Source organism: Dinoponera quadriceps, unplaced genomic scaffold, assembly GCF_001313825.1.
Source record: "Dinoponera quadriceps isolate SergipeBrazil2010 unplaced genomic scaffold, ASM131382v1 scaffold1889, whole genome shotgun sequence".
In the NCBI taxonomy this organism is placed as follows: Eukaryota; Metazoa; Arthropoda; class Insecta; order Hymenoptera; family Formicidae; genus Dinoponera; species Dinoponera quadriceps.
In genome coordinates this window covers 131,726-143,361 of record NW_014557272.1, presented here as the reverse complement: position 1 = coordinate 143,361, position 11,636 = coordinate 131,726, and the positions used below count along the sequence as shown (strand labels likewise).

At 44.9% G+C, this 11,636-nt stretch overlaps 1 protein-coding gene across 2 annotated transcripts in view; it reads left to right on the top strand.

The window, feature by feature from the left end:
* LOC106748849 overlaps positions 1–11,636 on the top strand; it is a 67,396-nt gene that overhangs the window by 20,055 nt on the left and 35,705 nt on the right. The window contains exons 3-8 of one of the 2 annotated variants that reach the window (XM_014627738.1): positions 226–356; positions 779–1,340; positions 1,850–2,681; positions 3,966–4,043; positions 4,376–4,584; positions 4,822–5,054. In XM_014627738.1, the coding sequence (XP_014483224.1) occupies positions 226–356; positions 779–1,340; positions 1,850–2,681; positions 3,966–4,043; positions 4,376–4,584; positions 4,822–5,054 (2,045 nt within the window). Of the gene's footprint in view, positions 1–225; positions 357–778; positions 1,341–1,849; positions 2,682–2,731; positions 2,821–3,965; positions 4,044–4,375; positions 4,585–4,821; positions 5,055–11,636 lie in introns of those variants that run through there. The other variant, XM_014627739.1, reaches the window with a different exon arrangement.

Here is an 11,636-nt window from a genome sequence, read left to right as displayed (position 1 = left end):
GAGGGGGGGAGGGGGGGAGGGGGCATAATACCACCTTCTCCTCTATATAAATGAAATAGTATGAGACGAGTGAAACTTCAGCAACGTCGAATTTAGGTCGAGTAATAACGGAGGGTATGCCTCTTCCACGACGCGTGTGATGCATCTTTTGTTCCTCGCTTCCTACCTCCATGGCGATTTCGACCAGCCTTCGACCTAATTTCGTAATGCCAGTTCAATTTTCAGAGAATTGCACGCACTCACCGGCAAGTGGATGTACGAAGGTCCGGTCGCCGGGGAATCCTTGAGCGAGAAGACATCGCCGTCCACTGCGAACTCGCTGAACCACAGCATCCGACGTGCTTGGACGATTAATGGTGCGTACCGATAATTAATCTCCGATCAATGACTCGGGAGAAAGTGCAAACGCACTAACAGACGGCGAAAGCTAAATGTCAGCGAGGATATCACGCTTATTAATCAATATCAATTATTATAATTTACATCGACTTATACTACCTTTATTGTTGTGCGAAAGCGGACCTTAAGCTTTTCACCCCCGATAAAATATAAAATAATAAACTTTTCTCGTAACCTCTGAGAGATCTTGACCTATTAAAAAGAATCGGTGCTACGAGATGTTAACAAATTATATCGAACAGCTCTATTATGTACAAATTTATTAGTCGTTAACGATAGCAGACACACGTTTCGATATTTTTTCAGTAGAGCTAATCATATATCCGCATTCATTCTGGATTACTACTGTTTCGTTATATGAATTCTTTTTTCCCAAAAGGTCCACCGACGCGTTGGTCAGCCACAAGGAAATCCCCGGAGCTGCGAATATATCGCAGCCTGCCGTCCCGTCATCAGGACTATCCAGAGCCGTTGGAAGACTCGAAGAACGACAGTGCGTCGTTGAAGTCCGGCGAATACTCGCGAGACAGCAGTTCGGACGCTAAGGATCGAGTCGAAAGTAACGAGGACTCTAAGGACGCGTGCGAGGCGAGCGAGAAGAGCGTGTCGATCAACGAACGAACGAAAAAGGAGAAAACTACCGGTAGATCGGAGGAGGAAGTGCCATCACCGGATGCCATAAGGTTCAAGAGGACCGAACGATCGAACAAGAGTAAAACAGATGAGCAGGAGGATCTTGCGCAGGAGCCGAGCACACCGAGAATCTCATTGATCAAGCCGCCCAGGATCCTTACGAAGTTCATATCTCCCGAGACGAAACCGAGCCCGACGAAGCATGGCGAGAGGAAATCGAACATTCCCATCTTCAGGAGGAGCTCCAAGGAGTTCGAGGATATCCGCAGCCCACAGGAATCGCCTAAGCGATCGCTTATCCCTCAGAGGTGAGAATCCTCCTTTCATCAAAATTCTATTGTAATCTTTCCATCGATATTTTAGGCTTTCGCAGTGGAGAAACATTTAAGTTTTAGCATTACATTTACATTAGCTTTCGAATTAGTACCACGTGCTTCATGGATTTGTTTCCGACGTTTCGTGAACATTTCCGCGTTCACTTCTTCAGCGCGAGGAACAACCTGAAACCGAACCGTTTGCGAAACGTCGAAAACAAATCCATAAAAGATGCAGCACTAACTCGGAAGCCAATTTGTATAATAATCTTTCCATATTTATTTCCAACGAATATTAATTGTTTTATTATGTAAGTTATTTTCCCAAAGAGAAATCTTTTCATCCTTTTGATTTTTCGAATAATCGAAGCGTCCGGAGCGACTACAAATTAAAATTACAGAAAGCAGCTTTTAGAGGAGGACGAGAAAGAAAGTGTTTGCAAAGTGGTGTTTTCAAATTCCTAAATAATATAATTATTACATCCTGCTTTTATCCTGTTCAGGTATAGAGGAAGCACCGACGACTTGCGCCGCAGTCGCGAGGACATAAGTGTGCCGAGTTTGATCCCGAAACTGCTGTCCTCTCGCAGCAAAGAAGAGCGACTGAAGCGGCAAGACAGCAAAGACGACATCCGCCATCCGCTCAAGTCCGCGAGAAAGGATCCCAAGGAGGAGGCCAAGACCTCGTCGCTGGTCGCCTCGTCGTCCGCCAGCAAGGACGACGGCGGCGGCAAGGCTTCAGGAATACGGATCTTTCGTCGAGATAACAGTCGCGAGGACGTGGGCAGAGAAAGCGCGAATTCGATCGGCTCCACGAAAGGAAAGCAACAGCAGGATAAAACGCAGGAGAGAACGGAGGATCGAGGCGTGGGCGGCGCGACGAGATCGCGAGCCGTTGGCGAGCAGAACAGGACGAGGTGCGAAGACAGCAAGGACGCTAACGACGTTAACGAGGAATCGAGGTGCGAGGAGGCTGTCGTCTCCGTCGAGCGGGACGAGGCGACACGAGGCGACAAGGAGGAGATCGCGACTCAGGCCGATGTCGAAATCGCCCAGGACGCTGGGATGATCGACGTGATCGTCGCGGAGGATAGGACGCAGGAGGATCGGCGGGAACAGGACACGATGGTCGTAGGCGAAGTGATAGACGAGAAGCATTTGCTGGCGCGAGAACCGGTCGAGTCCCCGGAGAACGATAAGCAGGACGACGAGGAGACCAGGGACACCGCCGAGCGTCTGTTGGACGGCAGTGACGGTGACGTCACTGGCATCGCTGGTGAACGGAGGAGCCTGTTGGAAATCGGCTATGGGAAGAGGCTGGACGAGTTCCAAGTGGTCAGTGAATACGGCCGGTCGTGGGCGTAAATGCGTGCGTGCGTGTGCATGAGTGCGTGTGCATGTATGTACGGAGGTGTCACCAGCATCCTTTGCGAAACGCGAGCCTCCTCCGTCCGGTGAAATGTATGTTGCCGCGGTATGTATCTTTCATTAATAACGAGCCGACGGGGTAAGAAGGAGTCATCTGATAAGGCAAACTCGACGCATCTCGACACATTTGCGAGTCGCGTCGTGTACGAAAATAATGAAAGCTACTTGAGCTTTCGGAATATTTATGCAAATTGGAGATTTTTACTTTCATCGGAAATGTAGCTGCCTTTTTAGTCATGGGCGCTGTTGCAAATGTTATTTATCGCGATCGGCTGTGAAAAAGTCTCGGATAATCTCTTCGAGACGCTCGGATCATTTTCCGTTAACAGAATCGTAGCACGCTTCAGCAGGATCCTTTTAACACGGAGAAATCCGGCTCGAGTGTGTGTACGCTGAAAAAAGTGCTACGTTCAAGTGATGTTTATTTGATCCAAGTGAAATGGTTACTTCAATAATCCTTGGTAAATATTTATTAAAAATGGAAATATAGCTGACTATATTTCTATTTTTAATAAATATTTATATATTATTATTTTTAATAAATATAGCTGACTATATTTCTATTTTTAATAAATATTTACCAAGGATTATTGAAGTAACCATTTCACTATATAACATTTCCTTCATATAGTGGGCATGTAATTGTATGAGTTAAAACAATTACGGTAAATATTAAATTTATAACATTGGGAATATCAATTGATTTTTGGAAAATATTTATTGAATAGAAATACTCGCCTAAATTTAGAACCATTTTACACTTACATTCAGTAATTCGTTTACAAATGAAAGATCACTGCGTTCAAATAAATATTTACTACAAGTTATTGAAATACACTTAAATTCATAAAAATATTTTTTGATACAAGAGGCTGAAAAACAGGTAATTACGTTTTACTTGATTCCAGCACTTTTTTTCTGTGTATGAAATACGAAAAATTACAAAGGTCGTAAACATCTTTATTACACCACTTACGTAAGAAGTGACGAAATAATAATTAATAATAATCTTCTGGGATACAGGCGGGTATACGTAGAAGTGCCGATTGCATATTTATGAATCGACAGGAAAGGAGGTGGCTCGCACACATGCGCGGCTGAATTTTATTATTTATCATTATTCATGATTCTCTCGTTGCTTAATACCGAGCGTCGGCACGACATCTTATGCACGTATTGTTTCTTAAGCAGATACGGCGAAAGTTCTCCAAAGAGGAATTCTCGAATCCAGACGACACCGACGACGCTCCTAATAAGCGTTGTTCAAGCGTAAGTCTTCATTCAATTAAAACAAATTTAACAATTATCTATTAATATAATCCTGATAAATTCTCTTCAATTTATATTTCAAAAAATTCTTGACGAGAGATTTGTTATATTTTGTGATAACATTGAAAATATAATAATTAGGATGTGTAAACATTTAATATTGTATAATTTTTCACTGCATATAATTCATATATTCCTATATCAAGTTATATTATTCTATTTACATTACATTATTCTAGTTATATTTATTTTATTTTCGTATCACGTCACTTGAAAGGCCGAAATATGTAGCAGAAGATCGTTTCTAACAAAATTCTCGTTTTCATTTGCAGCATCTGTCGCCGGAAGCCAGTCCACTGAGCACAAGATCATCAAGATACAGTCCTCGGGAGAGCGAGAGCGAGCCCACACCGGCGTTGCCACGTAAAATCGGTGGAGACTCCTGTTCCGCTTCCCAGAGGATACGTGACGCCATCACGAGGACCAGAAGGGAGTCCAACAGCAGCACCAGATACGAGAGCAGCGGCAGCGAAAGCGTCAGGTGAGAGAACAGACGAGATAAGACGAAACCAAGGCGACTCATTTCCTTGAAATGAAATGTAATCCTTCACTTGATCTCTTTCGAAGAAAGATATAATATTTCGATCTTTTTGAAAAATCATATTAAATTGCACATATTCAGAAGATTATCTTCTATACAATTATCTTCGATCAAGTACAGCTGTCAGGATTTTCGAAAACCCGGAAGTTATACAGTATATTTGATTTCCTTCCACAGATTGAGCGAGACCGGGTTGCACGGATACGCGGAGCTGGCCAGGAAGGTGAAGTTCTTCGGAGGGTGTGGAAGCGCGGTTTCGTCGACGATCGGCGGCGACGAGGTGGTGCAGCGCGACAGCGCTACCAGCGCAGGTGAGGACGAAACCAACGAGGATGGCCACGATAGAGCAGGACCGGTCCCTTCTCAAGGAAGGACGATGCTGCGGCGAAGGAGGCAGTTCGATGCTCAAGGTAATTATAATTAGTGAACGCAAACGTACAATTATCAAAGCGATCGACACGATTGTTCGAGTTTATATGTTTACAGCTACGATGTTAACGCATGTACGATATCTCCGTACAATCATACTTATAATTATTAGAAACAAACCTACAGATTGGGGACTAAAGACTGGTTGAAGCTCTCTCGACTTTCCCCTTGTAATCGCTTAATTGATGATAAATAATAGTAATCACGACCGAGAGAGCTTTAAAGTTTCCTTTCTTCGATTCCCGATCCGTTCGTTTGCATCCCGCATTCTCAAGAGCCGCATCCATAATTAATAATCGCAAACGATGCAATTATCGTACGGTAACAAGTATCGTTTCGCTTTCGCGACCGCCTGGCCGCGCATTGGCTGCCGATAATTGCCGTAATTGCCCAATCGCGTGTTCACGTGACTGCCAATTAAATCCCCGACATGTGTTTTCATTCTTATTGCGACAATCGCTTGCAATCGACCGCGAAAGCCTTGCGAGATTTTAATTTCCCGTTGGAAAAAGCGGAGGAATATCTTTCCAGCCGTATTCTTAAACTTGAACTCGTTTCGCAAAACGGCTGATACATATATAATGATTCAATTAATGTCGATAAAAGTGTCGTGTGTGTGTGTGTGTGTGTGTGTGTGTGTGTGTGTGTGGTGCAGATTTAATTTCCCGTCCAGACAAAAATCCTCATATCCGCCGAACGTAATTAATCTATTTTGATTAATCGACCGAACAACAAAATCAAAACAAACGGCAAAGGATTATCGCTGTTTGCCGAATTGTTTTTATATTATGACAATAATAATATTTTTATTTTATATTATTTTATTTTTATTTTATTTTATTTTTATATATTATTTTATTTTATTTTTCTTTTATTGTAATTCTTTCTTTGTCTCTACTTATGCTCCCTTACATTATGGTTGGGCCTAACACCAACGATTAGTTAACAGGAAAAGAGAATTAGTTCCCACAGCTAAAAACTAGCTTCCATGGGTAAAAATTAGCTGTCCATGATGACAACTAAAATTTAATTGATTTAGCTAATTTTTTGTCCCTTTACCTAGTTTTTAACTTCCACAGTTAAAAACTAGATTTGATAACTAAATTTCGGTTGTATTGTATGGACAGCTAATTCCTTTTTTCCGTGCTCTCGATTGAATATTTATATATCTTCTTACTGTTCATTTAATGTAATTAAACAATACTGCACAATACTTAATAAACATACTAAATAAAGATACTTAATAAAGATAATAATAATAATAATAATAACATAATTTTATATTTGATGCTTGGAATAGCACGAAGAATATCGCTCTCGATGCAAATGTAATGTTTAATTCTAAAACTCTCGGGGAACATTTTCTTCATAAAGCGGCATATTTCATGGTGCAGTTTTATCTGCTAAGTTTGCCGTCCACTGAGTTATGTATATGTTATACCGTTCAACGCACATTTGCCGTGACGTGTACGCTCGTATATTCAACGAAGACCGCCATATGGCGCTTTGTAGCGATAAGCTCATCGATTATCGAAGCCTCTGGCGCGTATCCCGATTCAAAAGCGTCCAGTACACCCTAGGAGAGTCATGTGCGAGCGTCGACACGCCGAAAATCGAAAAACGTGCTCCTGCCGTGCCTCAACTGACACGTTTCCGGAGACGGACAATTCCCGCGCTGCTATTAAAATCGTGTCTGTCTGAAACAGACGTTCAGAAAGCGCGAAAATACAATAGCTCGTAAAGTTATGCATTAATTAGCACGACACCGGGCGAATATGCCGAGAGGAAACGAAAGGAAACCGACAGCAACGAGAGAGAAGGAGATAAATAATTAAATCGTCCGGCCATTAAGCGCGAAACGCGTTCGACCTGATACCTCGGTAATTCGTCGTGAGGAAAGACGTCGGTAGGGAAATTTTTGTTATCTCTCTCTTTCTCTCTTCCTTCCTCGAGCGATTTTCCCTCTCGCTGTTTCCAATGAGATCTCTGCGCTTACGGTCCGACGCGTCGCGTTTCGACCGAGCGGCAACGTCAAAAAAAATACAATAATCGCCGGTCTCGCATTTCACGCGCGGCGAGAGATCCGACGCGAGAGATTCGATGAGAAGAATACATTCGGCGCTTAATAGTGCGTAAAACGCTTAACGCGCACATTCGAGATCATCGTCGGTTCTCGTGACTTCCAGGCCGATTCGGCCGCTAATTTCCAGCGCGAATATCCAGGCGATATCGTAAAAACTTCAAGGCGCAGACATGGAGGTGCGACGAATAATACAGCTATCGATCACGTTCCTGCTGTCGATGTACTTTCTCGTCTTCTACATCGGCATTTCCGTGATATTGTACGTGCTGTGGACCAGGAGTGATTAATCAAGCGCCGCTGAGATGCAACGCGTGCCTTCCGTGGAAGACGGCTCGCCGCGAAAGCGACACCGCTCGAAACGTCTTTCGAGAATAAAGCGGCAGGAAGGAGGAAAGGTAGATTAAAGTTAGCCTGCGAGTGGATTCGCAGGACAATAGCGAGCGGTGATAAATCGCTGCCTCGACCCGCACGTTCCATGAAATTCCATCCGCATTTGTTTAAAGTCGCTTTTATCGCGCGATCTTTTTACTTTCGACGGTCTCGGGGCCTCTCTAGATTTTTACGGCGTTTATTGTTCTCGCTCGCCTCCGCGCGCCATCTCGCATCTCGGCGAGATCTGCGATAAATTGGCGCCCCGACTCGGCTGTTTCATGAAATTCCATTGATTCGCGTTCGAGGCTACTTCTAGGTATATCACGGGATCTTTTTACTCCGGGCGGCCGGGCAGCCTTTTCGTTCGTATCTCGTTTGCATCTTCGCGGCTCGGATTTATCGCGGCTCGTTAGCGCCGCGTTTCGAGCGCGCTAACGCTCGTGGATCCCGAGGTGCTCGTCCCAGATACCGAATAAAACTCCTATCTGCCCATCTCGCCGGCCATTTCTTGCCCGAGTATGATCGTTTTGGCACGGAATCGTCCGTACGTGGCGCGGACGAAGCGGGCAGGTGAGGCGAAGCGAAGCGGGGCCCAGGGAAACAGCATAGGAATAATAGTGTAACAACGTTCCCTGCTGGCGCTCTATAGTCCGCTCACCTGTGCTGCGGCTATATCGGGTGGCGTGGAGTCGCGAGCGAGCGACTGAACGATGAGACGCGACACAAGGTCGGAGGGTCCGACACAAATTTCCGAACCCGCCAAATCCATCTCGAGAACCTTTCCTCCGCGCGCGACTTCACTCGAGAAGGTAACGAAGGAATGTTTGATTAATATTTTATCTGATGTTGACAATATTTTTCACGTTAAGTTGAAGAGTATCATTATATTTCTGTGCTCGAAATGCGCTTGAAAAATGTTGAGGCCGATTTTCAATCAACGGATACTCGAGGAGAGAATTCACCATTTGTCGCTACTGAAAAACTTTATTATTCATTAATTGTCGTGGAAAGTAAGCTTGAAAAATTATTTATGAGTATATCTGAAGATATTCTTGAACATTTTTCTCACACGAAGAGATATTGACCTTTAATTAATTTTACAGATTAAATTCCAAATTGAAATAACAGAATGAAGTTTCGGAAGAAACGAAGGCCCTGCGCCCGATGAGTTGAGTACTCTCGGCGGCATTATCTTGAGTTTTCTTTAAAATACTTTCGATTCATCGTTCCTCTCTCTAGTGCGTTATCGCGCGTGATATCGTAGATATCCAGACCCGAAGCGCTTCTCTAGTCGCTATCTATATTTATCACAAAATTACGCAACCGTCTCCGAATATCTCAATTTATCAATTATACGCAACATATCGGCATTTCTTTCGCGAAGTGCAAAATGCAGAAAACGCATCCCTCTCGAAGCAGAATTTTACTCACACTTTTCGCTCCCTCCCCTCGCCCTCGTGAGAAATATATTTTTGCACTGACAAAATTGCAAATTCTAACGCAACCCTCGCTACAAAGGTTGATAAGCCGACGAAGATTGAGCCGTCACACCTGCCACCCGGTATTGCGCAGCGCAATGCACTATAGTACCGGCGCTATAGGCGTCGTAGTAAGGTAGTGACCGACGCTGCGGGATTCAGGTGTGCCCCTTGGCGTAGACGCTCTCAGTTTAGCGGCGGTAGCCCACGCGAATCGCTCGCCTCGCCTTCGCCTTGGCGTGGCGATAAAAGCCGCTTTATTTCGCGACGTTCGGAACCGCCGGAGGAACCGCGAAACCTCTCTGCTCTACCGCGCCACCTGACCACTCTGATTTTTTCCCACGTCTCGGAGTGACAGCGAGGAGTCTCTTCTCGAGTCGGCGGCGAAACCGATTCTCCTCGTCGACTCCCGCGATAATACAATCCCGGATAAATAACAAAAAGAGGCTCATCCGGCTTGAAATAAAAAGATCCATTAGGTATATGTACATATATATTTTTCTATCAGTTAAAAATAATTTAATTTCGCTCGGATATCGGCAGGAGTGCCTGAAGAAAAGTGCAGCACGTCGAATGCAGTGTGTGTATGTGTGTGTGTGTACTTAGCGGAGCGCGTGGTATAGTGCGTGGCTGTATGCCGCTTTGAATTTATTCTATAGCGTGCATGCGTATGTGTGCGTGTGTGTGTGTGTGTGTGTGTTTGTGCACGTGCAAAGATAACCGAGTCGTTCTCACGACAAGGACAACGAAAAGGGTTGGTCGGTGAAAAGAGTTCCGAACTTCCTACCTGCGATTGATTTCATTATTGTTTTCTCGAAGCGTACGCAAAAGTCATGTTGGAAACATAGAATAGAATGTTTCCACACATGTTAGCGCGAATTACCGAGACTATTCTCTCACGTAGCACTCAGTACCGGTGTCTTGCTGGCGAAAAATCCGTGTTGCAAAATGTCGCAATTCATGAAAAGTGAAATCTTGAAGAAACGAAGAGACTCGCGAATGGTTATTTATAAATAAATATATTCCATGCGAAAGGCGCTTGTCGCATATGCAATAACAGAGAGGAAATAATAGGAGTATTAACAATTCCATGCTTTCTCCTTGAGATCGCATGTCGCGTACTCGCGGAATTATAATCAATGAAGTGTACACCGCGGACTGCGACAGACATAGTCGCGGATATACACGGCCAGACGTTCGAAAATCGACCGACTCGGTGTCTCAACGCTTCAGCACAATCTGGAAAAATGCATCGATGCTTCGAACGTCGGATTACGGGCTTGTCTAATTTTCCAACACTGCCTGACAATCGCAAGTTCCACAGCCTTGAAATGGGAGGAGTACACAAATTGCAAAGTATATTTTATAAACAAGTTTCTATTAAGTACTAAGTTTTATAAACAATTTTCTATACCCAATATTTGCCTAAATGTATCACGATCTATAATTATTAGCTTGCTAAAGAACTTCAGCTTGCAAACTTGCTAAAGAAACTCAGCTAAAATTTTGCAACTGTTAGGTAAAATTTAAGTTGACGACTTTGTCAGTAATTGTTAGATAAGATCGGAAATAAACTGACAATCTTGTTTCTCGAGTCTCGGTTAATTTTAGACATTCACGAATTAGGTAATTCACTATTTCAGACTTTATATTCTCCGAATTACCTCAGCATACGAAAATCCCTGACAAAGTAGAGCGTGCAATCCTCTCGTCTGAGATTCCACGTGTGTTTTCGTGTCTCGGAATTCTTCTCTCTTTCGTCCGGTGCGCCTCTTCCGTCTCTCTTTCCCTCTTCCTCCTCGCTTCTCTTTCCGTTCGTGCCGGAATTTCGCGGAGTGCTCGACGCCATTCACAGGAACAATCGGGAAGGCCCGGTCGGGGGCAGCGGGGGGCTCGCGGAAAAATCATACACGCGGACAGCAACGTGGGGCTCTCCCCCCTCGTGCCATTGACCAGGTAATTCAGCGGCGCGTAAAAAGCAAGCATAAAGCGCACCAACGGAGCGGGCCCCGATTCTGTCCTCCTCTTCTCCTCCCCCCTCTTCCTGGGCCTCACGTACCTTTCCGCTGCTGCCGCCATTCATGATGAATCGCCGACACTTGACCGTGCTCCGTTTTTTCTCGTCGCGCGTTTAAAAAAAAAACGCGACGAGTAATTCGCGATTAGGGACGAGTAACGAGGCTTCGAACACGGGAGTTCCGCGACGGTGATTTCGAAAAAGCAACCCTGGATCATCGATGCTCGCGACCATTCTTTTAACTTCCTCTCCGAGAACCGGCAAAGAGGCTCGACGAAGAGGGACTTGTTTCGCGGGGACCGAGTTCTGGTGGAAGAAGGACCCGGTCGGCTTCGCGTCGTCGTCGGCGACTTTGCGATTGCTGTAAAAGGAGTTGTAAAGCGGACTCGCGCGCACTCGGCGCGAAGGATGTAATTTATCTCGCGCGTGTACTTACACGGTGGAAAAGACACGGAGGGGGCGGACAAGCCAAGGCGGTGTGACGTGACCGAGGAGAGAGATTTAGACGCCGTTCCGCCGGCGCAGTGCGTGCGCCCGCGCTAAAAGTGCATTGTTTCGAACCGCACAATAGATATAAATCCAATCCTCCTACGTGCCCTCCCCCCCCCCCCCC